The sequence below is a fragment of the Sphaeramia orbicularis genome, chromosome 9 (genome assembly GCF_902148855.1).
Source record: "Sphaeramia orbicularis chromosome 9, fSphaOr1.1, whole genome shotgun sequence".
NCBI lineage: Eukaryota > Metazoa > Chordata > Actinopteri > Kurtiformes > Apogonidae > Sphaeramia > Sphaeramia orbicularis.
The window spans coordinates 30177516-30204538 of NC_043965.1; the positions used below are offsets into that span (position 1 = coordinate 30177516).

A 27023-nucleotide genomic window follows, 5' to 3' on the forward strand; every position below is an offset into this window, starting at 1 on the left:
ACGTGAGACAAAAAGGCAGTGGTGTGACACTGGTATCCACTCATTGCCAGAATTTTTTAAAGCTCAACCAGCCTAACAGTTCTTTTTCTCTCACACATAAAATTACAGTTTGAAGAGAGGTGTTAGTGTGCGAACAGAAGCTGGCTGTGACACTGATCATTTGTACTGATATGGCTGTAAGGCACTGGGTGGAATTTGCAGCACAACACTGTCAAAAAACACAAAAATACTAATGTGCGCTCTCTCCCTCATCATCTCTCTGGTGTCATGGTGACTGACAGCTCTCATTATAACATGTAAATTCACACTTTGGGTAAAAATGGGGACATTAGGAAGGGAAAATGTAAAAAAAACTTAAGTGTTTCTGGCTAAACCAGCCTCTATCACAGTCTCAAACTAGCCAATATCTCTATCCTGCGAGATCTGCAAATGGAACTCACAAGCTACAGCAAGAAGCATGAATATGTGAAAAATACAAAACACTTAGATTGCAGTGAATATATTAGCATTTTCGCATCATAAAAATATTCCTTTGAAAACATGCCAAGTTTATTTGGTGAATTTGCATAATTTTAGAATCACATCAACATTTCCAACCTGCTGCAATGAAAGAAAAATCAAAGCTAAAATACAATTATGAAATAAAAAATGGTACTGGTGTTATATGTGACTAATTAAAGCCTTAAATCAAACAATGAGCTGGAGATATAATCAGATGAAAAACATTTGGAGAGGACGCTTTGTACTGCAGAGTTGCTGGAGTGAAACAGACAAATGGCAGATCAGAAATATCCACAGGGGCAAATGAAGGGTTGGAGGCCAAGAGGTCACGGTGCCACAATTTCCCAAAGGAGAGCAGCCTCCCTGCTGGCTCTCAAACCATTAAGCTCCTTTGCCTCCATAGTGGGGTGAGGGGATGAACAGTTATCTCATTCACACAAGACTCTCCAAACCCATACTGTGCATCAAAATGTAAGACATTTCTAAAGCTCTCATTAGCTGACTTTTACAAATAAGCACAGCCCAAACCCCCTGCTGATTAACAGTTTCAACAGCCCAACGCCATTTTGGTGAGAAGCACACAGTGCTCAACGCGATAATCCCAGGCTTTCCTCCTTGTCTGAATCAGGATGAGGAAAACGGGGTTAATTAGCTCAGCCAGTCTAACTAGTATTTAAGCCTGCCAAATTCTCCACCCTGCTGTTTTCTGACACTGCTCACTGCATCCTACACCAGTCTACAGCAGAGACACAAATAGGTAATAGGGGTGTGTATTTGCAAGAATCTGGCGATAAGATACAAATCACAATACTAGGACCAAGATATGATATATCACGATATACCATGATACTGTTAAAAAGGCTATTTTTTGTTTGTTTCTTTTTTTAAATGATTATTTCCTTGGAGAATTAATTTACACCAGAAATATACACAAATACTAAACATTTTTATTTGATCAGAACAGGATCTAATGCTATATCACAAAATTTTCCTGTGTTAAAACTTAAATTATATTTTACAGACGTTACAGTTTAAGATCCTGTTCAAATATTCACATTCTGTTAGTTCATAACTAACATCGTAACATTATTTTTGTGCAATCCTAGCAAAGGAACTAACATTATTTAATAAAAGAGTGTTAAATAATAATAAATAAAATATGAACAAAAAAGAAAACCAAAAAAACCAAAAATGAACTTCCACAATATCTGCAATTGAATAAATACCTAAAAATATCGATACAGTACTTTTTAAATATCGATACAGTATTGGGAAATGAAATATTGCAATATATTGCAGAACCGATATTTTCTTACACCCCTAATGGGGAAGTGCATTTAATCATAAGAATTTAGGGTTAAGGGCATTTATTTACACTAAAACTAAACCAGAACAACTAATTTAGATTTTCTATTAACATCACTAGGGAAGTATTCACCATAGATACACACAGTCTATTTACAGTATGTCTACACCCTCAACTTTTCATAATCTCTCATTATTGAAGTTTGCCTCAATTCAATTATGCCTATATACCAAGATCTATACTAGAAAAAAAGCAATAAGACAATGTTGCGTACAGTTTCTACTGTCTAAATCAATACAAGGATATTGCAATCCATGTAAATGTGGTCGTTTTCTCAGTCTCTCATTCGATGGGTTCTCTCTGCACCCAATTGTAGCCATCGGCTCTGTAGTTGAAGCTGCTTTTATGACTGTATTATTCATCACCCCTGCTACTGTTGCCATATTTAGACTATATGACCACATGTGTATATATAACCACATGTACAGCCCCCATGTGAGATCTGATGGCGAGTAGGTGGGGCTTTGATCCGCTTGCCATGAAGGTGTAAAAGACAAAGAGTCGAATATGCACTACAACAAAGCAGCAGATACTCCATGGTGAAGCAGCGAGTATGTGTGGACCGTCGTATGTGTGCCCTTGAATCGTTATCGACTAAAGAGAGGCCTGAAGTGGATGAGGTTCATTATAATATTCATGAGGATGCAAGAGTTCAGAGCTGAATATAAGCAAAGCTGCATATCGCTGAATTGACCCTCAATCCTTGCCCTCGGGGTAAAATGACTGAAGAAGAGGCAAATGAATCATGTCTAGAAGGGGTGTGAGTGTTTCTGTGTGTGCGTAAAGACAAGTATTCAAACACTGATAAAAGCATTTATCAGTGCTAGTGTAACACTATATACGGAGCGACCAATTTTATGTCTCTGAGCAGACTTTGAACTGAAAGTTACTCACACTACGATACGAGATGACTCCCTGCTTTATACTGAAGAACAGCTTTACAGCCCTGTGGTATGCTATGAATTAATGGTTGCTGTGTATTCAGAGCCAAACCCAAACATTATTGTTATTGCTGAACAGTAAAAATAGTATTCATTTCATCAACTTAATTAATGACAGTCATTAAAGTCATAGGGAGCACATGTAAGGTGAGATCCTCCCGCAATCTCTGAGTTTGTCACTTTAGTCCCCCCCCCCCCCCCCCAACTACTTTACAGCACTTACAGGCTGCTCTGGTTACTAATGGTCCACATTAACCCTTCATGTTCCTGTATGCATGTATATTCTGCATGACTGTGCCAACATGTGAGTAGATTTGGAGAAAACGCCGTGAGAAAATTAGTTTAGGAACGCAAGAATGTGTGCAATAGCAACTGAGATTGAGAAGCAAATGAGGAATATAATTAGTAGCTTCAGGTGTGAAAGCATATATGCATTTTTTTAATCCTTTAACAGAGTAAACCCTTCCAACTCCGCATTTACATATTTGTGCTCAAACTTGCATACAAGTTTTACTCATATACCTACTTTCTAATTCTGCTAACAGGGACAGTTCTTTTACTTAGTATTGATTCAGCTATAAGTAAACAATGCACAACCTCTTCCTGTAGAAATGTAAATGTTCAAGTAGATGCAGTCTGAGAATTACATGGTTTACCATAACACTTCAGACTCTGGCCTATTTATCCTTCATGCTTCTGTCTGCTGAAAGGAATGTAATGCAATAGTTAATCAAAGCATAAAATATACATTTAGTTCATTCATACACACATACTGAAGTGGGTTTTCATGATGGCAAGACTGCTGTATCAGGACCTAACTATGATTACATATTTCTGGCTGCGATCACATAATCTGAAAGCAATGTTAATTACAGTTAATCCATCTTTCACAGCTTACAGCAGGAAACTGTGACAGTTTTTAAAAAATTATGTAAACATGATACTGGATGATTTGTTCTAAAAATATGAAAACTATCATGTATTGGTCAAGTTTTTCCAGTGTGGGACAAATGTAGAACAAGGGTCACGCCTGCTTTAGCTTCCCAGTGTAAGGGTATTTATGGAGGCTCCATGATTTTCTGGCAACAAATGAACACACAGGCCCACAGGGATAACTAACAGTTAATGTGTAAAACTGTAACAGCAGACCATTTGGGACACAGAAGTAAAGTTTGCACAACAGGCCTTTCATATTCCCTGGTGAAACTAATTTGTCAATTGTTTTGTGTCTTGTGTCGAGCACGTGTTGCACACACACAACGGTTCTGTTGGCAACATCTAAATCCAACTGAGTTATCCTGTGAGCAGTATGATCTGTGCAGAACATGGTGTGTGTGTGTGTTTGTGTGTTTGAGCGAGATTAAAGCTGTATCTTTGATATTATTATCGATTCTATGCGGCCATTTCAGCATTTCATCAGAGGGCCATGGGAGCAAGATGATTATCCATTACATTAGACCTCGACAGACCTGGCAAGTGCATTCATGAAGTATGTGTGTGTGGCTGTGTGCGCAGATTTTGTGGTTCCGTTCATATCAGAAACACAAAAGCAATTCCACTATACAAACATAACCAAATCACAGACTGCAGCACACAATGACAGAAAACTGACACAGACATACACAGACAACAGGTAGCAGGTATCTAACAGCCTGTCAAAAGGCACTGTATAAATATGACTGACAGCCCAGCATCTGCTTTCTCGGATAGACATGACAGACAGACTTGGATTGGGTCTGATTGTGAGCCAGGAGCTCTGCATTAGCTGCTTGTCTGATCAGTCTGTGAGTCTGAGCTGTTTCCTCCATGACAATCAATCCCTTTCTGATCTCCCTCTGCATCATCAGGTCATCACTCCTGTCTAATCTCTCTGCCTATCTGCCCGTCTTCTGTTAGTCCACCCTTCCTATCCTCATCCCCTCCGTCAGCATCATCAAACCAGCCCTCTGCTGCTGGTAAAACATAAACGCCGATCCATATATGATTCTTACAAGGAACAGATCTGTCACTCTGATTCAAGTGCCATCTGCCCTCCCATTCAATTTCTATCTTACACTCCATCTTTTTTCTTTGTTGAGGCACTGATGTTTGGACAAACAAACTGAGAACTCTTCTGAAACACTTGCTTCTGAAAGGAGAGTGAAAATATGAGAGAACATTTCTGAAGTAGTTATGCCATGACATGTCAGGGCCGCTTTAGAGCTGGCTTTGCAAAGTCTATGTTTGAGTCATGAAGCCAGAAAGTGAAAGCAGGAGCCGAGGAACACTAGAGCCTAGCAAGAAAGGTTCGGTGAGAAAGTAAGAAACCCCAAGAGAGAGAGAGTGTATGAATAAGATAACTTAAAAGATCTATAATTGGGTGGGTGGAGAGGCAATATCATGGCGAAACTGAATTTAAGTACCTCATTTTTCACACTATTCCTTGGACAACTGGCTCAAGGAGATACACACACTAAACAAAGTCCGATTCACTCCCCTACTCCACGGCTGCTGTCACACCGTACACTACACAGACTAATGGGCTTCACTTCCCACTGTGTTTCACAGGCTGAGGAAGTCCTACCTATCTCAGCCCCACCAGTGGCCTCCTGAGAAAAAACAACGGAAAATATCAGCAGAGAAAGCAGAATGACCTCTACTGCAGACACGCTGCACGGAGAATGAAAAGAGAGAGGGACGGAAACACGTGACTGCGGAGGTGAAGAAGGCTGGAGAAGGGAAGGAAGGAGGGGAGACCAGACAGATATAAGCAGAGGAGACAGTCGAGATACCCATCTTTGATAGAGAGAGCAAGAAAGAAAGAGAGAAACAGAGCCGGGTGGACAGACAGAAACTTGACAAGAGACAGGTTCTCTGCAGTAAGTGGTTATTGATTGTAAGACAAGGGCCAAAGGAATCTACAGCCAGTGAACAGACACAGGATGCTGACTGTTCCCCCTCGTATAATTGCAAATGGAATGAAAAGCTTCGGTGCAACTACAATTAGGAGCATTTTCTGAGCAACAGCATGCAATGAAATGAGCCAGGATAGCACAGTGCAGGGATCTATGCATGTACAAAAACACATCAGGAATACTGTTTACTGGGGATGTTCTGTAGTCACATGGAAGAGCTCTGGCACATCACTGACCTTTTCACAACTAATGATCAGCGATGGCTGTGGTTTTAACAGTGGTAGGAACACAAAGAACACACAGAGCATGCAGTAAGCTTCAACATATACACACACACATGGGTTCAGGCTGTGTTCCAGGAATGGAAAGATCACATCTGTCTTTCTCTTTCAATTTCTGACTGATAGTGATGCAGGTGACCTTTTACATTAACATGAGACTAACATCCAAACTCCATCTCTCTCTCTCTCTCTCTCTCTCTCTCTCAATCAGGAAGTAGCCATTCATTAAGCAAAGTGAAGGCAATCAGCAGAAAGAGATGAAGCCAGTTGTTTGGTTAATCTGTGTATGGATAGAGTTTCAGTGGCACAAGTAAAGTGATTATACGAAGTGGTCGGAGCTACCAGTTTGTTGGTCGAATGTACTTGAACTACAAAACCCGAATGACTGCCTGTCACACACACTTAAGCTTTCCAGCCACTGCTCTTAAGGGGACAGCATCAGAGGAGACATTTCTTTGGTAGCTGGCCTTTCTTTACAGCATTTCAGAGGTTAAGTGTGTGTGTTTAAACTAAAAGCCTGGGGAACTGCCTTCCAAAATAGAAATGGCCCTTGATGCATAATAGACATTTCAGTGCAGTGTGGATGGGCATGCCACGTGACTGTGTTGTTTCATTGGTATAACAAAAGCTGAAACATTTGAGATTTTTCTAAAACAAATTAAATTTTAGCATGGCTACTTTTGTCCTGCCAAATCAGGGCGTTTTTATGAGGTAGGAAGAGTGTGTATTAGTGTGTGAGAAATGTCATTTTGTACTTACTGCTGAACTGTTCAACACTTCATTTACTCATTGATTATAATGAAGATTCTTACATAGGCTAAACCATAAAGAGAGAAAATACTACAAAATGAACAGTACGCATCTGTTTATTTTGTAACTGTACTAGTCACTGTCTGTGAAATGTTGCTCATGTATAAAAATGTGTCACTTGATGTGAAAACATAATTGAAAAATCTGTCATTGACAACAGGCACAACATGACACGTGATGTAGCCAAACTCAAACAGCTCAGATATTTTACTTGTCATTTAAAGTTGGTAAATTGAATGTTTCTGCAAATCACTAGACGCCAAACAGCTGTCAGTTTGACATTTAGTTTTTAATGCAACATTCATGGAGTTTAGTCTAATTATGTAATTTTAACACACTCCCTCTGCTACTGGAACATATGCTGTGTGTAAAGACAGTGTCAAACAAGTCTACCAAAAACAAATCTTAACAATAATATCTGCTAAATTAATCTGAATGAATCAACCTTCATGATTTTACTGTTATATAACCAAGAAAACAGACTTAGATGTCAAGAAGGGTGACTTGCTTAATAGTGGTGATATGTCCCTTGAGGATAAACATCATATGATCAGACTTGCCCCGATCAATACTAGACTCAATAGAATGGCTCCACTGATCATTTTAAAACCAGAACAATCCTGCGTGACTTAACGGTGTCAATATGTCACGGTTATAAAAAGACACGTTTCCCATTTGTGTCAGCCACAAAATGCGCTAAATCTTACAGTAATAGACCGGTTATAAACAAAACAACTTGCTTACCCTTTGATTCTTTGAGTTGTTCATCATATTCACAGAAGAAAAAAAAAACACTCTGCTTCACAAGTCTCAATAAAACCTGCAGCAAATGCGCTTTACGCAACACCAAGGTCCGCTCAACGTGCCACACACACCCGGAGAAATTAACTCAGATTTTCCCAGAGAAAGAGAAGTCCATTTATAGACGAAATGGAATGTCACTAGAAACCCAGAAAGAAGTAGCTGGACTCAGAAGTTGTGTATTCCTATGATCCGCGCAGAGGACAGGACACCAACCAGCCCGCACTTGGAAATTTGGGAACTGTCGCGGTCATGTGTGTATGTGTTGTCTTCTTTAACGCCATCGTCACTGTTTTCGTCGTCGTCGTCCGAGTGGCTCCAGGAGCTCCAGTCCGGACTTAAACACAGCAGCAGCACAAGGGAGGATAAAGAGTGACCGATGATGCACAAACGGAGAGCCGTTCCTGAGGAGGCGGGTGCGTGTGCGCGTATTTAATCTGTGTGGAGCTGCGCGCAAAAAGGACAGAGCTGTGGAAACGGTGTCCAGCGACGGCCTGGGGGGGGGGGGGGGGGGGGGGGTCCTTGAGGGGTGTCCCAAGGTCGATGTTACTTGCAGGAGCAGCAGCCTATCTTTAATCAGCCGTTCATTCACTAGACTTTGGAAACAGTTACTCAGTACAAAAGCGACGTTATGCGCAAAGATGTGGATGTCAGTCCTGGAGTCACATCCACTATTCCAGTCTGTTACCGTCCCGGGATCTGTCCTGTATCTTAGAAAAACGACAGCTCACGATTTAAAGCTCTTTGGAAGACACTAAAATAAGACGGATTTGGCAGCCCATGAGTCTGGCCATAGTTTGAAGTGGGCTGCAAGAGTGTCAGTCAAATCCACTGTGGCTGCTGTGTGCCTACACCGCCCACTGTGGAAAAAAAGACTTTTTTTTTTTTTTTTTTTTTTTTTTCTTAAGTTATGACTCAGCACTTTTTTCCCAAGGCACTGGTCAATATACAGTTTACATAACTGAGCAGTATAAGCAAAACAATCTGTCCCCACATGGCCTTGTTTGTTTCCATGTCTTTTAATACACTGGGAAACACAATACATAATCACAGAAAAACTACTTAAATAATGATGTAAATACTGCTGCAACTGTACAGTCCAATAGGTGAGATAGCTTATCTACTGTGTCATTTATAAAGAAGATGTGGATCTATGTAATGTATTGGGGGCAGGCTTGGGAAGATTTATCAGCATTGTAAATATGCTGTCAGCTCATGTACTGTAATTCAGCAATGTGACATTAGCATTCATGCATATAAAGTACACAAAATATCTAAATAAAAACTAATACTTCAACATTCAGACCCAATTGTTTGCATTTGTAATAGTCATACATAGCCAATGCATTCCAAAAATGTGGAATTTTTCCCCCTGTCCTTCCTCTTCACGTGTCTATGTCTGCTTATTGCTTGGCTTATAGGTATGCTGGGAAGTTGTTGCGCAATGGAGTGCATCGCCTTGTCAACCGGTGATGTATGATAGTGATTTGTGGGCAGGTGGAAATGGAAAACACAGCTCAGCTCTCCTAGAATTAAGTGTGGGAATAAACAGGGGGTAGGCTGAATCAGCTGACCAAGAACTGACTCCACCAATCCACACTGTAAAACCTATCCCAGACACTTCATTATTGATTTTCAAGCATATGGAGAGATTAGATAACAATGCTAAATAAAATATGTGTTTTGCCATTTTTACACTTTCAAAATGTCCCTATATTAGCATAGTAAATGGGTATAATCGGAGTAGAGGAAGACAAAACAACAAAGCTTTTTTTGTTTGTGGGTGAGTTGAGAAATGGTATGAGATATAGAGTCCAGAGATGCCGCAGATGATGTGTAGGAGGAATGGGATGGAGGAGGAGGGAGTCAGTCTGTGGGCAGCCTTGGCTAATAGCAGCATGGCAACAAAGTCCATTTCAATGGTGCAATAATACATCTGTGTATCTGGCAAGGGGCAACCACCATGACTGGAAGATGAAGCCAGTGAAGCACGTATCTTGAGGTGTAATATCACTGATGGTGGTGTGAAAAAAAAAAAAAAAAAAAAAAAAAAAATCACCCTCTAAAACCCCTGTCAATCTTTTTTTCCCCATGAGTCATTATGGTCTTATTTACTATATTTAGACACTCTGATAAGTATAGGGATGTTAATTTTGTAAATTCATGCTCTAATGATATGATCTTCAAGCTAATAGAAGGATTTGATGTCTGCTGATTGACAGCTTGCTCTACCTTCCTGTCTACATTTGGAAAAAATGCAAAAATTGATGCTTCAATTCAAACAATTGACTGGCTTCATAGTAGTTATAACCCTGTTTCTGTGTGAATACAGCTTTTTACCTCTCACTATCAGAAGTAGGGGTGTGTATTGGCAAGAATCTGGCAATACAATACAAATCACAACAGGATCACGATACGATATATCACAATGTATCATGATACTGTTAAAAAGGCCATTTTTTGTTTGTTTCTTTTTTAAAAATAATTATTTCCTTGAAGAATTGAATTACACCAGAAATATGCACAAATACTAAACACATTTTTATTTGATCAAAACAGGATTTAATGCTATATCACAAAATGTTCCTGTGTTAAAACTTAAATTATGTTTTACAGACGTTACACTTTAAGATCCTGTTCAAATGTTTATATTCTATTAGCTCATAACTAATATCATAAGATTATTTTGTGCAATACCAACAAAGAAACTAACATTATTTAATAAAAGAGTGTTAAATAATAGGCCTGTGACAATACACACAATTTGCGGTTTGGTACGTTTTCGGTTTTGAAAGCCCCGGTTTGTTTTGTTTTGGTTTTTTTTGGGTTCAATACGGGAAGAAAGAAAACCTCTCAAAATGTCTTTAATGCATTTATGAGTTTTTGAACATTTTTCCCCCAATTTTTAGAGACAATAAATATAGAAAAGCAGGAATAATATAATTCTGCTGCTATAAATCAAACATAAAATAAAATAAATAAAATATTACTAAATGTATTTTAAACATTAGTATTGCACTTTTCCCTGAAAGGTAGTTTTGAACAAACAACAAAAATAAAATCACAGTTCTGTCACTTCATATTCTGCATTAAAATAACAACAAAAAAATTCCACATGAAGTGCAACATTAACAAGAGGGCAAACTGGTATTCTGGTAACTGAAGAGCAACATTGACAACAAAATTAACCAAATTATTTATTTGAGGACAGCTAACTGTTTAGGCCACTTTGTGTACAGAGGGGGGTGGGTGTTTTTTGTTTTTTTTTTTCCTCTCGGAGCCGGGGGGTGGGGGGCAGTTATATACATGGGGGGTGTGGTCCATAACTAACACTGGCGTGAAACGAAAGTGAAACTTTACATATTTTCAGCATCTAACTCCTGGGTCCTATTCCTCTATTATACAGCGTGCATGACAGAGAGAGAAACAGACAGACAGAGCTAGTGTAAGTGTTTGAGAACTACTGTAGTTCATAGGCGGCAAACAACACTCGTCTTATCAACGTCTCTTTCCTCGTTTTTGTCTTTCACCTGATCCCAAACAGGGGACTGTAATGATGGAGGAGGGTCTTCAACCTCTTCCTTCCAGGTTGACATCATATTTGTTGGCTTTTTTTTTTTTTTTTTTTTTTTTTTTTACCTTATATCAGTTGCTATTTCGTATTTTGGGTCAATGTGCGCTTCTTCAATATGTTCGTGTGGAACTTGAGCAGATTTAAAGTTCCGAATCGAACAACGTCTTTCATTCCTTTTTCTTTTTCTCAACATACTGTGCCATTTCGGTACAGCTGTGTACCGAACTGAACAGGTGTGTACAGAAACAGTTCGGTTCGGTTTGTATACCGTTACAGGCCTATTAAATAATAATAAATAAAACAGAAACAAAAAAGAAAAACAAAAAACAAAAATGAACCTCTAAAATATCTTCATTTGAATAGATACCTAAAAATATTGATACAGTACTTTTTAATATCAATACAGTATTGTGAAATGAAATATTGCGATATACTGCAGAACCGATATTGTCTTACACCTCTAATCAGAAGCAGGTCTGCTTTGTCATAGCTTTTTCTTCCTAGATCCAACGACTGACTAAAATGTTAACAAAGTCATAAAGTATTTAAAAAAGGCCTTCAAACTTTATGCAAATACACCCCCGCCCTCTCTCTTCACTTATCTGTGTTAGTAGACGTGTGCAACAAAAACAAGATGAGCCCTGATAACTCTGGATTTAGAGCTGTAAATATCCAGTTAATCTGATTAAGGTTTCATCAGCAAGTAGCTGTGCCAGGGAGCCAGCCAGAGAAGTGCTGTCAGTGACACATTTACACTCACAGTAAACTGGGAGGCGGAGGAAAGAAAGTGCTGGTAACAATACTAACACACGCATCTACATTATACACACATGAAACAATTAGACTCTCCATGGGTTGAAAAGATGCGATAGCACATATATGTACATGAATATACTCAAAGCCATAAACACCAATTAAAATAATCTTAATAAACTGAATGACTTAAATATCAACTGTTTTAATCAAAAGGAGTCAGCTTTAGTCATCTCACATGGGGTGACTCAGTGGGACCAGCTGAATGAATGATAACATTCCCTGTGTCATTAGCATGCAGTTCACAGGATGAGGAGACATTCCTTCAGCCAGACAAACCTACTCAGCCCTCTCCCTCCGAGGCTCGAGCACTTCCTATTGACTCACAGACAAGAGTGCTTTTCCTAAACACGCAAGGAAGGAAAGGCTCTTCCTCCGCTGCTGCACACACCCACTGTTGCATCAGAGAAACACCTAACAGCCGTTTCTAGCACTGTTTCTCATAACAGAACATCTGTTTTCATGACAACTACTTGAAATATGAATCTATATCATGAATGGAGGAGTGACTGCACATTTGTTAAGATTATCAACATACTTCGGTTTTGTGTGATCTGACTAGGAGGCCTTGCTGACCACAGTTGTTGAAGGACTTGTGTGTGTGTGTTTCTCTTGCACATATTTTAACAACCTTTTTCAGTGTTTTGTTTTCAGAAAGGTCTCATGGACTGACCCAAAAGAAACACAAAAGCACATTAACAAGCTTCAGCAGAAGAGAATAAGATAAAGTTTACAGTTTTCTCTCACCATCACCACTTTTCAATACTATTTGTCTAAATTTTTTTTCCTGTTATGACTGTATAATAGTCACATAAACTACATTTACTGGATTACACAGTGCAGTATATTAATACACTGTTGCCTATGAAGTTGGAATAATGTTATTTTCAGACACATTCCTCTTTTTACTGCTGTGTATACACATCAGTAATCACCTTTAACCAGGTGCAACGAATACCTACAGAGGCCCAGTTACATTTTATTTATCAAGAGTAAATCACATTATCACAATCATTTCATGAGAAGGGTAAAAATATTTTATTCCAACTTCATGGTCAGCAGTGTATTTCAGTGTTGCGTTTTTAGAAGTATTAAGAAAGGACACCTGTGACCCCCATGAGCTCTAAGTGTTCCAGAAAATGAATGGATAAATAATGAATACTTAGACCTTACTCCTGTGTTTAGAGTAGACAGCCTATAGGCCCCCTCATGGACACCAGGGGTCACTGCAATTCCAACAGTCCCATTTGCAAACCTCACTGTTGCCACCTGTAAAACTATATCCACATTGATATTTGACTGTCATAGTTTTGTCTGATGCAAGAACCAGCCAACATGAAGAGACCTGTTTCCCTGTCACTGTCAGGCAGCTTTAACTGCTGTCAAACAAGTCTCATCCCTTATGTAAACAAATAAACATCACAGGTGTGGACACGCTGATCAATTAATAAACTTGTTTTTGGCTTTAAAAAGGTGATAATCAGTCACTTCTTGCACCACTGTAGTTCACATAGTCATGTATTTTACTGCTATGTGAGTATACAGTATATAACTGTTGTGTACCATTACTTATCTATGTCACAAGGCAAGCTGAAAATACCATCTATCATCCCGGCTTCACCAACATGGAAATATAATCAACATCACAGGACACTTATGTCACCGCTTCATGACAATTATGCAAGTTAAAAAACAACTGTGATTATTCATAGCTATATATACGCACAACTGTATTGACTGTAAGTCTTAGTGGATCTTCAGGCAACAGCTGTGGTGGACAACTGTGAGGACATGAGCTGAGTTTTTCGTGCAGGCTTAAAATACTGCATTAGTAAACTTACACGTGTAGTTACATAACAGCCACAGCTCTTTGTGTTAGTGACATACTGACCAATGACACAGTGTTGCAGAGGGGCTTGCTCCGCTGGGGATTATAGGGGTCTTCGGGCTACTGTAGATATCGGTATCAGCCAATCATTTCATGTCTGCTTCTCCTTTGAACCAATAGAAATCTCCATCCAGGTTCCCAGTGTCTCCCAACAAAGGTAAAATGGATTAACCTCTTCAGCTCCAAGTGATGTTGAGATTAGAAACACATACTGACATACTGTATGGACACCTGTCAGCCTGAGGGGTAATCGCCCTGAAGGGGCTCAATAAGCTTTTAATAGCTTCAATAATGGAAGGGTTGAGGCAGGACACACAGGGTACAAGAGTCAAATGTACTGTATGCTAAAATAGGTTGGAAATTTTAAGTATTTTTCAGTTTAGTCCTTCATTTCAGTAAAGTTGTGCATAAGTTGTGAGCTTTATTTTTCCTTGAGATACTGACCAGTTTTAGCAAAGTTTTAATTTTGTTTTAGTCATGATTAATGGAGGCTGAGACAGAATGAAAGAATGTATGACATCAAATATTATACAAAACCTCTTTTATTAAAAGGTCCCATATTGTGCAAGATAGTATTCTTGTTGATCAACACTGGGAGGAGATTTTACCTGCAATTCTGCAATTCTACTTCATCTTAGTTTATGTTGCATTTATTCATCGTAGTTTTGTGGTTTCATATGATATGTCATATGATTTGCAGATGGCCTGAAACTACTGAACATGTTACTTGGGGTTTAAGTCTATTTTGAAGGACTGCGAAAATAAGACTGTTGGTCAATGTGATGCTTCTAAATTTGTACCGAAATCATTCTTGAACTCTTACTTTTAAAAAAGTCTTGGTCCTATAACTATATTGTATTGTATTGCGTATAACAGTTGTTTGCTTGTTGTGTATTGATTTGCTGTAACTATGTCTATGCTGCTCTCTCCAGGTCACTCTTGGAAAACATTTTTAACCTCAATGAGGATTTCACTCGGTTCAATAAGGAACATTTATGGATATACTCAGTATATTATACTATACTACACTATTCACAGCTAGTTTTACTTTCAATCTTAGTTTTCATAAACTTTAATAACCCTAGGGTGCAGTTGGGTGTGTTTTGTGTGTGCAAGAAGACAGTTGAGTGATGATTAAGGGACCGTCACAGCACTTAAGCACAACAGTCTGTCAGATTAATACCTTTCAAAGTGTTGTACAAATCCCTCCCACATATGCAGCTTTTCCTAACGTGACCCTGAGCTTTTGACCCCGACTCCCACTGATGACATCATCCAGCTGGAGCATTTGTTCCACTGATCTCATCATGGTGAGACACAGAGGTAGTTTTTTGTGGAGGGGGTGTTGTTTGGGGGTTTAACAGCTCAGTCATGCCTCTCAGCGCCTCATACAACAACAACAGGCTCCTTTCAGCTGCCTTGGCCCCTCAGATCTACCTTAACTTCCAGCTTCTGCTGACCCACCTCCAAACCTGGAATTCCCCTTTGACAGTTTGCCTGTGGCTTTTTGGCTTTCCTCAACAGCCCAGCCATGCATTTTCCTCAAGGCTAGGAATCGATCAAAACAAGCAACATGAAACACCAGTTAGTCCTGCTTTCCAATACTCATGATGCAGGTATAAAAAAGCTGTATGTAAATGCTGTGGAGCCTTCCACTCAGCTTGGTTTCAGAGTTTCTGAGAATTAAATATTAATTCTGTGGAAAACACACAACTTTTGATGTGATGTAAGTGGCTGTAAAAGCTAGACAAGCTACAGAGACAACACCGTCATTACTTCACATATAAATGAGACATGAGATCCTTTCTTGTCCTTGATGAAAACTAAATGGACCTCAGATGGTCTGACGGCCTCTCTCCAAATGCTGACAGAGATGTTCCACCTGCCAAATACATACACCCACCAGTGACATCCACACATGCACACAGTTACATGATGGCCAAGGATCACACAGTGTGTAGTGATGCAATTAGACACTTGGGCATGCTGCTGACACACATATATAATAAATACACCCATTATGCCACAAAACATGAAATCATAGCCATACAGATGCTTCTACTGCTAGTGATGCAATCCATTACAGGTGAATATGCACCAGGGAACATGTTGCTTTAAAGGTAAAGATTGTTTATTGCTTTGTACTTGTCCTCTGTCTCTCTGACTTCCACCTACACTGTTCCAGGCCACACTCTTTGCATTGCTAATAAGTGTCAAGAGAAATGGAGAGAAATTAAAAAAATAAAAATAAAAAAATCGACATACAGGAACTGACAGATCTTAGTCAAGCACATATAAATCTCCTACGCACGCTGTACATAAACCTCAAAGATAAATCAATAAAGTCATCGCATGAGTGATAAACGTGCACGTTCATAAACACTGCAGAGTGCACAAACAGATCAGACAGACGCAGGCATAAATTGCATCCATATGGATAAGCATCTACACATATACAGATTCAGTTAAACACATTACCAAATGTTCGATCTAACACAATGTCTGCTCACACACACATTCTCAAATCAAAACACGTGAACAGCCTGTACTTCCAGCTGCTTCTCTAAAACATGGTCAGATGTTTTTAATTACATGTTTTGTAGAGGGGTCCAGCATTTTTAATATCTCCACTTGAAAACAGTGAGTTATGAGCTTGTTGAGACGATAAGTCAAACATAGCTTTGAATCCAATCTGTGCTGATTTGAATAATGCCTGCAGTCTTCATTCCAAAGGCTTAAGTGGCTCTAATTTTCTCTGCAACAGCAAAAACTGTGAAATCAAGTGTGTTGTGTGTCTATGTGTGTGTGTGTGTGTGTGTGTGTGTGTGTGTGTGTGTGTGTGTGTGTGTGTGCGTGTGTGTGTGTTTGGGGGGGGCAGGTGAAAACAGAAGGAGCGAGGGGAGTGGGATTAAAGAAAGGTGAGCTGAAGGTTGAGATAAAAGAGTTTGGAAAAAAGTGTCGGAACGCTGAGATAGAGGCACAGAGACAGCAGAGTGAAAGGATCAAATCATTTCAGGTGGCGATAGCACAATGATGGAAGCAAATGGCAAAAAGAGAAGAAGGCAGGGAAGGTGCTGGGAGTCAAACCGATGTGCCAATAACAGCACCTCTCGGCTGAGCTTGGTATTTTCTCCTCACTCCTCCTGGCTCATGTCTGCTGTTTTTCAAAGGAAGCTGGCTCAGGCCGCAGCATCTAACTGGTTCCTGCACACACAGTGAGTCTATTCAGAGCTGCACTGCTACCACTGCATGGGAGAAGGCTGGGTGGGTGTGGGGGGGCTAAGGTATAGGGGGTACAGTGCTGTGGTAAAATCCAGGGGCGAGAGGGAGCGCTGGGGTGCAGAGTTTAGGTGTGGAGCCAGATGCTTTAAAGCCTGTGGACTGTAGCTGGCTGCGGGACAGGAAGGCTTGGAAGAGATGCTTAAGGTTTAGGAACTAGACGTGTGGTTCCAAAAAGGAGCAGAGTCTTGGGCGTGGAGCAATGAGAGTGTGTATGATGTGATACAAAGCCCTCTTTCTCCTAAACCTCACACACACCATGCCTACTTTTGGCAAACACCTCTAGCCCTGGAACTAACTGTAGCTCTCCATGGTTCAGATGCCAAAAAACACACAACAAATATGCACAGCAAACAGCCTAAAACCCTGGGCACACAACACTTACAAGTACATAAATGTGCCTATTTACACTCATTTCAGGCAACATAGCGACACTGTGTCATGCTAAGGTACTCGTCTTGCAAGTGTTGCACAGACAACTGCAAAAAGTTAAATTAAAAAGCTAGAATAATGTTAAACTTCAAGCCCTTAAACCAAATGTCCCCTGTTAAATCAAAGCAGTACACTTGATTACATAGCTTATAGTATTGACTTATGCCTCCGTTCTAATATTTACTCACACAATCTCTAAAGCGCACAGACACACACAGGCAAACACAGCGGGGAGCAGTGTGCGATAAAGTGGTCTGTTGTAAAGGAATGTGTTTTGGCTCAGATATTACTGTGTTTCCTGTATTACAAGACAGCGAGCGCTGTTAGCTCTAGCACACCTTCCACTAGAGCAAGCAGGTCTGGTGTAAGTGAGGCTACCTAAACACCTTCACAGCTGAACTAACACTCACACAGACCTTATTTGCTGACTGCTTTACATTTACTTCTATTCCTGAAAGCCCAAGTTTATCTATCAGCATGATCTCAAAAATTAATGGTAACAGCAAAAACAAGGTAAGCTGAAAGAGACAAAAATAGTCCTATGTGCATTGTTGTGTTTTTTCCAGCACAAATAGGATTAACCTTTGCTCTGTCTACAAATTCATCATCAAGGCAGAGATTCATTCATCCAGCCTCAATGGAGAAAAAAATACCGGCCTTTGACCCTTCCTCCCTGCATTTAGCATGAGGTCTGGGGGTTGAAATGACCAGGCTACTCACAAAGCTTTATATAATTGCACAGTTGAACTGATACAGAGATTCAGAGGGAGGATAAAATATGCAGGGGAACAAAAAGAAACACATAGAAAGAATAGTTACAGCAGTGTGAAAAGTAAACCACATCTATGTGGGTGAACTACTGAATTAAAAGCGGTCAAGCAATGTACAAGTCTCAGATCAAATTCAGCTGCGTGAACACCGGCCAATGAATATCTAAGACCTGCAGAGTCCAGGATCTGCAGAACTATCCGAGGCATGGCCACGGCTAAGTTTAGGGTTTGGGAGCGTGTGAGAGGTCAGACATGAGTCCAGGGAGGTACATCAAGGAACTCCCACCTGACCCCTATATGAGCTCAGAGTCAGTCAGGGTCAAAGGCTGAACTGCCATGACTACAACACGCTAAGGTCGATATTTTAGATCAAGGAAATGAGCAAGACTTACCAGTGAATACCATAAATTCAATTTACCAGCCAGAGTATAAACACAATATAACAGATTGGGGATGCTATTCGGCAATGTAATAGCAAATATTATCTGATATACAAGGAAGTAGATTAGTCCAAAACAGATTACAGACTCTAGTGATCAAATCTGAATTATTTCAGCACTGGAAAATTGCTGTAGTTTCTAACCACAGTGGCTTAGTGATATACCTCCCTGCTTGTGTTTTAAAGAAGCTAAACAAATACTGTAATGATGGGTCTAATAAGTCAACTAATGCAAACACTGAAGCCAAACTCAAAAGGGGAACTCTTTCATCGGATGATATCATTATTGTTACCACGGCTGCACCCCTGTTCCAAGGAGCGCAGGGTTAATCTGACCCAATGAGGTCAATGCAAATGCACGCTCACACACAGAGAAAGAATTGTAGCTTGAAAAACAATGACTGCCTGATAAAATGAAATGTTCAAGACAAATGCTGTATTTATACTAAGAGTAAGCATCAATGACATAAGAAACCCATTAACATGTTCACATTTAACTTTGGCAAAGTCATAATCTATGTATTCAAGGCCCATCTGCAGGCTAAAATTAGACCATGGAGAAAGTGTCCATGTACGGCTTATGGGCTGTCAATGAGGAGAAGCGGGACAGGACAGGGAGACGGAGACCGAAAAGGTGACAAAGACTATCTGTGAATTAGGCCAGGAGACATTACAAGCAAGAAAACAGGAGCAAATACCAACAAAATATCTGTGTATTCGGGTCTTTGGTGACAGGAAATGGTGTGTCTGTGAATAGCAGGGGGTTCAGTGACATCATGTTGTCTCTCCCAGTGGGAAACAGTAATAATGCATGACCATTTCCTGTTTCCCATCTCCTATGTTTACTTCTTTGTTCAGGCGGCTTCACACTATTACAGTGACCATCTTATAAGCCTTCGAAGTGAGCAAGAAAAGAAGGAAGACAACAACGCAATGGAGCTAAGAGTGCAGTCATTCCTATTATAACAGACTTGTTAAAACCTGAACAGCAGAAAAGCTACTTCCTACTGGGGTTGAAAAAAAAAATACAATGGCTGCTCTTTCTCTCCTCCTGACACAGCAATTATATGTGTCTGAGGAATGCTGGAACCATGTGCTCGGGATACATATGATCTTCTCAGTATTTAATTTTCTTTTTAAAATGTCACATGCTCCTATTTTCAGAGATGATAAGCGAGTTTAAAAATGAGAAGTTATGCTCCTGTATAAATTAATAAAATGTTTCAGAGTGTGTGTGCTCATGCAGTGGGAGTGGCCTTCACATACATGTCCCTGCAAGGAAAAACAAAAGGAAGAGGTAAGGGTTTACAGTGTAATAACTCAAAGTTGCGATGACCCAAGAGAAGGTTTTATGAAAGACCCTGGAGCAAACACATCCTTAGCTTGCTGAAATTACAGTTAGACTGTGGGCCGTTGAGCTCAGCCCCATACAAAGAATCCCTGTCTCATAAACCCACCCAGGCTGAGAAGACATAGGAGGAGGGAGGGGTAGAGGGAGTATCTGAACATGTTTACCAGAAAAATACTCATGACCTACGGAGCATGAGCATGACTTTGTATCCAGCAATCTCAAATTCTCACTTGTTATTGCAGCGTAAATGCAACTCAGCAGCCAACCCTGACCTCTGAACTCCCTGTGAAGGAGGAGAATTGGCAAGAAGCTTTTCCCACAGGGCGAAATGGTTCATCATCTTGTTTTAACACATTCTCATCCTTGGAATTGCATTTAAGAAAATTCAAGCAGAGCTGAGACAACACAATGATCCTATCTACATTCCAACATAATGCCCTAGATTCAATATTCAGACAATGTGCCACTCTCTTGTCTACATCCAAGTTGTAAACAAGTGACTTATTCAAAGAAAACTCAGACGAGAGCTAATAAGCTGATTAGTGCACTGTCAACTTGCTGGTAAAAAACCCTCGTGATAGCTGATTTGTGACAGTGCATTTCAGTCTACAGGCACTTTTTATAGATATAAAATGACTTTCACGCTGTGTCCTTGGCACTAATGTTTGGCGGGAAGCAAAGAGATCATCAAGTACGAGAAACAGCAAGACCAGGATACACGTAAGGTTTCGTTGGCAGGTGTGAGTGTTATTTCATAGTCTCCACTTATGATAAACAGCCAAAGGAGACATAACCTGGCATGCTCTCTAGCACTTGGCACTGGTTGATAAAATAAGAAACAACTAATTTGTCAGAAGGATGCCAAACTGCTGATATGTACAATGCACTGGTGTGTGATATCCCCTCACTTACAGCCCTGTGTCACCCAGCTGGAGATCTTCTAGACCAGTTTCCAATTGGAAGAGAGAATAAAACCTGCCTGCTTTTACACCTCGACACAGCTGCAAAGCAGATTGGTGATATATTGTCAGATTATGAGTCCAATAATAAAGTATATTTGAATTTCCTTTTGAAATTCCTGCATCTTTTCCAATAACCATGTGTCTTCTCTTCCCCTGTGAGTCTTAAGAAGGAGATGGAACTATTTACTCTTTAACCATTTACAGGAAAAACAGCTTCACCGCATATGTGGAAGAATATTAAATGAAAACAAAGACTTGTATATGAGTAACTACTTCATCTGTCTTTTTCAGGAGCGAATACAACACATACAAACACACATACAAACACACATCCACACACAGTCCCATGGGGACTTATGAGGCCCATATGTGCAGCTGTGGACTATGTGTGAACCCATTTGTAAGGGGCACACAGAGATAGAGAGAAATGGATGACATGGGATGTTGTTTTCTGTTTGCTTTCAGTGAGAGCTTTCCTTGTAAAGCCTGTAAAGAGACCACACCAGTGTCAGCTTGACTTGTTTGTCACATTGAAAGATTCTTCAACCAGCCACTGTGTAAACCTCATAACATACTGAGGAACAGCTGCAGACTCACTCAGTTAACATAGGTATGCACTGTACTGTAGGAGGTGGAGGGGAGCACATCTGAAAATAGAGTTCATATAGATTCAATAGATTGTACTTAAAGGGATAATCAGTGAGGAAATAAAAATGAAGTAACACTGCCTGAGATACATCCTACAACTTTGACGCAATGTGAGTGAAAACACTAGTGACAGCAGCGCGAGATGAGCATGAAAACTGAGCACTGGATCAGACAGAAGTGATGGTATAGACTGGAAAACTGAAACCAACTTTTACCTGTAAACTGAGAGCAATCTGACGGATGTACATCATGTTGAGATCCTCCAATATCCAAAGTTTTTCCTCCATGTCTGCGAATCTATCAAGTGGCATCCTTTGAGAAGATCTTCACTGTTAAAGCCCTCTGTGAGTTAAAGGTCTGCTTCAGAGCGCTACCCCGCAGGTACTGCTGAAACACCAAACATCTTGACAGTATCCTGTACAAGCGTTTCTCGTACAGTGAGTGCGTAAAACAACGCGTAAAAGTTCAGCTCCTCATCCAAAACAGGAATAGTTGCTTCACCAAAGCAGACGGAGGTGGAGTGGATGACAGCATCGGCTCTACGCACTGTAGTAACCCTGATCAGAAAAAAAAAAAAAAAATCCCCCAACTCGTTCACGGCGCTGATTCTTCTTCTTCTTCTCTACTTTTCTCTGGACAACAAAGATCCTCTGATACACCCACAGTCAACACCCAGCGGCAGCTGGAAAAGAATGGACTCTTTAAAATGCAGTTCTTCTCTTTGTGTCTCTGTGTCCCGATTGTGAAAGCCGTCTGTCCTCAGTGTGACAGGAGACCTCTCCACAAAAGGGCATCGCCTCTGCGGGAGTGATCGGCACAACCAGTCCACTGTGTGCGCCCTGGAGCTGCACCACTCCGCGCTAAATTAACCCCTACGACGCGCTTCTGGTGATGGTAATGAACTTTATAAAAAGAAACGACAAAAAAGAGAGAGAGATTACAGTTGCAGACTCCACGCCCTTTAGAGCAAACAAATAGCAAATACCGCACCGCCACACAAGCATAGCAGGGTGAGAAGCTTTGTTCTTTTTACTGGTTGATAATAAACGGAGACCACATCAGGCGCGTCTCAGAGGAGACAAAAGTGAAAAATTAACACCCAGAAATGCTAAACAAGAATTAAAAACTAACGTAAACATTCATTAAGTTAGATTTACATTTACAATGGCAATGTTTTCTAAAAATACCAAGTCTGTAAATTGGTTTCGCCTATGCAATGGATTAAAAAACGACTAAATTGCCAAATTAAGTCTGCACGCAACCGTTTAGTTTATCATTGCATAAAGTGGAAATGTGCATGGAAAGGTCCTGGGTCAGCGGCATTCGGGCAATGCGCATACATATTTCATAGGACAGGTCTCCAGTGTCAGACTACTTTTCTTTTTTTTTTATTGCTGAGCATTTTAAATATTAATCCAAGTCTTTTGGCTGTTCTTGGGCTACCATTTTCGACAATAATATCGCTTCTCCTGGAAAAACACGTCAATTTCGTATTCAGTGTTGAATAAAGTAGTTACAAAATCTGGTAAACTTCTTACTAAAATAACGCATGAATCTCAAAAGTCTCACCAGGCATATCCTACAGCCTTCCCCATCACCCCTCACAGATCACATCACTGGAGCCCACTTTCCTCTTCACATAAAACAAGAGACTCAAAGTTAAGAATTTAAAGTTGGTTCTGCTCTCTGTCTTCTGGGTAGAAATGGTTCACAGCCAATCTGCTTTCATGCTTCAGTAGAGATATGAAGAGTAGGGCAGAGACTGAAGCAACTATGCTGTTCCTCCTTCATCCTGGGGTTCCTGCAGCTGGTGTGTATGAGAAACAACACGTGTGCATGTATCCGTCCCTGTGGTGTGGATGAGATCAAGCTGTGCAAACCACAAGCTGACCTTGTAACCAGAAACAGAAGTCACACTGTGCACTGCAAATTAAGGCACAATAATTAAACCCCATATTCTTTTTTTTTTTTCTCCACAATTTACCACCACGCTACTCTGATCATGCATCCCTACTTACAAAAAAGTTGGAGGGAGGAGAAGTCTGAGGATGGTTGTTTAGTCTTTGCTTTGACAGGACATTTGGCGCCCCTAACACACACTCACATGCCTGCATTCACATGACCATATGGCACTCCATCACTCTGAAGCACATCCTCCACTCTTTTACACAGGCAAACAGTGAAAATAAGGACGCTGTAAAAGCCCTTTCACCTCAGAGGAGAGGAACCAGAGGTGCCAGTAGCAAGCTGGGTCATTTCCCCAAGAAAAGTCTCCACCCTGGAATCTTAAATCACCCAGCTAATCTGCTTCAGACACCAACATACACACAGTAAGAGAGATTTATTGTTCTTGTGGTGGAAAGAGAAATAGTTGAGGGGAATGCACAAAGGGGCATTAATGGGTGCCCAAAGCATTCTGGGACTATGGTATAAGCCATTATGTGCATATATGTGTATATTTATATGTAGTCAATTCCCTCTGAAAGTTGACTTCCAATTCTGTAGCTAAAAAACACACAACCTCAAAAACCCTGAACACTTTACTAAGCTGTTACAATCTCAAACCTTTAAGTGTCGTGGTTTTCTTTTAGGGTCTTTTTTTTGTAGATTTACAGAAATTAAATGGATACTAAAGTTATCAAAGAATGAACGAGTCACAGAACACATCAGAACAGCTATTTATCTTTCCAGTGTCACATAATCCATGTCTTCAGTCTCACACAGATGCAAGACTCGGCTCCTTGAAGCGAAACATGGAAGAGAAGCTCACAGGTAAATCTCCCTGCAGTCAAACCTAAAGACTGACACCTTATGACAAAAGCCTTGAGGCTTAACGAAAACAGACAGAAAATAGCTATTATCTGAATGACAGGGCACTTTGGCAGGCAGGCAGCCAAGCAACTAACTCAAAAACTGCCTTTTGGCCAAGAGCCACTGAGGACAAGGCAAATTCAGGTATGCAAAAATAGATTAGTGGAGAGGCCTCAAAGCTTAGGTCTGACCGGGATTTTGTTGTGTTAAATGGTAATTACCCACTGATGGGATGGTGGATTAGCAGTTTGTGACTAAAAGCTCGGTCTGACTGTATCAGAGCCAGATATGCTAATTGGACGCCATGAGGGGGAAATAACAGCAATACATTACACAGTCATTTAATCCAACAGCAACTGTGAGGTTTGATCAAAACAGGGAGGATTAGGTAAATAAGCTCTAACAAGAATCACTTCTTTCCTTAAAAAAAAAGAAAAGAAAGAAATTTGAGATAAAATCACTTCCCCCAAAAGCACACACGTAGCCTTCCATAAAAAGTTTTGAGGGGGCTGGACTGCTCTGAAGAACAATACCCGGTACTTTGCTTGTTTCTGAACGGAAGTGTGAAGGAATATGGAAAACTTCCTGTGCTTACACCTAATCAGCTGGTGGAAACACGCTGGAGTCATAGTTGAGGGTCACTCTATCCGGTGGTGCTGTGCCAAAATTTCATATGTATATTGGAGGAAAGGGAAAAAAAAGAGAACCGATATTAAAACACATTCATATTTACTTCCTTTGACCTTTAACACTTTTTGGCTGATAAATTATATGGCTAATTATGACACAATGAACTGTAGTCAACAAGGGCAGAACAAGCATGATGATAAATGAACTACAGATAACTCTCAGTAATATAATAAAGGATAAGTGACTTTACTTTTAATTAATTTTATGAATGCTGCAGCTTATTACACTATGGGCCTGAACTGTATGGTCTGGACACTATCAGTTACTTCAGCATTATGCTACCTGATGTGGGCGACACGGTGGGCTTAATTCAGGGCTGTGGCTGGGCCGTTTAAGAACAGTCATGGAGTTGATCTGAAGCCACTTCTTCGTTAGTTTAGCTGTGTTAGGGTCATTGTCTTGTTGGAAAGTGAACCTGCGGCCCAGTCTGAGGTCCAGAGCACTCGGGAAAAGGTTTTTGTTCAGGATATCGATGTACTTTGTCGCATTTTATCTTTCCTTCAATTGCAACCAGTGGTCCTGTCCCTGCAGCTGAAGAACACCCCCACAACATGATGCAGCCCCCACCATGCTTCACTGTTGAGATTGGATTGGACAGGTGATGAGCAGGGCCTGGTTTTCTCCACACATGCCACCTAGAATTAAGGCTTAAATTCAATCTCAGTCTCATCAGGCCAGAGAATCTTACTTCTCATGGTGTGGGAGTCCTTCATGTGGTTTTGTCCAACTCTATGCGGGTTTTCATGTGTCTTGCACTGAGAGGCTTCTGTTGGACCACTCTGCCATAAAGCTCTGATTGGTGGAGGGAGGGGGGGGGGCTGCAGTGATGGTTGACTTTCTACACTCACAGTCAATGAAAACTTTGAGACCATATTTTTCACCATAATTTTTATTTTGAAACTCTAAACTGGATTTTTTTTTCAAATGAATCATTTGTTTAGGATATTGACGTACAGAAACAAAAATGATGACACGGTGGTGCAGTGGTTAGCACTCGTGCCTCACAGCAAGAAGGTCCTGGATTCGATTCCAACACCAGTCGACGGGGGGTGGGACCTTTCTGTGTGGAGTTTGCATGTTCTCCCTGTGTCTGCGTGGGTTCTCTCTGGGTACTCCGGCTTCCTCCCACCATCCAAAGACATGCACTGATAGGTTAATCGGTTAATCTAAATTGCCCATAGGTGTGGATGTGAGAGTGATTGTTTGTCTCTATATGTTCAGCCCTGTGATGAACTGGCAACTTGTCCAGGGTGTACCCCACCTTCGTCCCTATGTAGCTGGGATAGGCTCCAAGCGACCCCCGTGACCCTAATGAGGATAAAGCGGGTTCAGAAAATGAATGAATGAATGCTACCTGATGTGATTCTGTGTCGTGGAACACGATGAAGAAAGTTTAAAAAGAAAACAACCACAAGACACAATTTAGCAAGATCAAGGATTCGAGCAATTTGTCTTTAGGTTAACTAAAGATGATCACATTTAAATACTGGCACAAAAACTTGTTTTCACAACTGGAAATGGCAATTTGGACTTAACATTACATAAGAGGGAGTTAGGATAATTACTTGTTTGCTTAGTTTCTTTTAAGTTTGGCAGATTTGCTCAAAACCTGTTCAATCACTGGTCTACAAAAGCTCCTTTCATATGACTGCTTTCAGAACTGTGTCCGTGTTCCTAGATTTCAGCAATCTTTTAGGTAAAATTATTTGTTATGACTGATAGTAAGTGTTTTGGCCTTAGATCCGTAATTTGGTTTAAAAAGTTTTAAATAA

The 27023-nt window shown here is 40.4% G+C and overlaps 1 protein-coding gene across 4 annotated transcripts in view; it reads right to left on the bottom strand.

Annotated features, from left to right (window-relative positions):
• Positions 1 to 27023, bottom strand: part of rtkna (rhotekin a) — a 63810-nt gene that overhangs the window by 19484 nt on the left and 17303 nt on the right. The window contains exon 1 of one of the 4 annotated variants that reach the window (XM_030144151.1): positions 21966 to 22525. The exons of 2 other annotated variants lie outside the window; for them this stretch is intronic. In XM_030144151.1, the coding sequence (XP_030000011.1) occupies positions 21966 to 22061 (96 nt within the window). In that variant the 5' untranslated portion in view covers positions 22062 to 22525. Of the gene's footprint in view, positions 1 to 7537; positions 8384 to 21965; positions 22526 to 27023 lie in introns of those variants that run through there. One more of the 4 variants, XM_030144152.1, reaches the window with a different exon arrangement.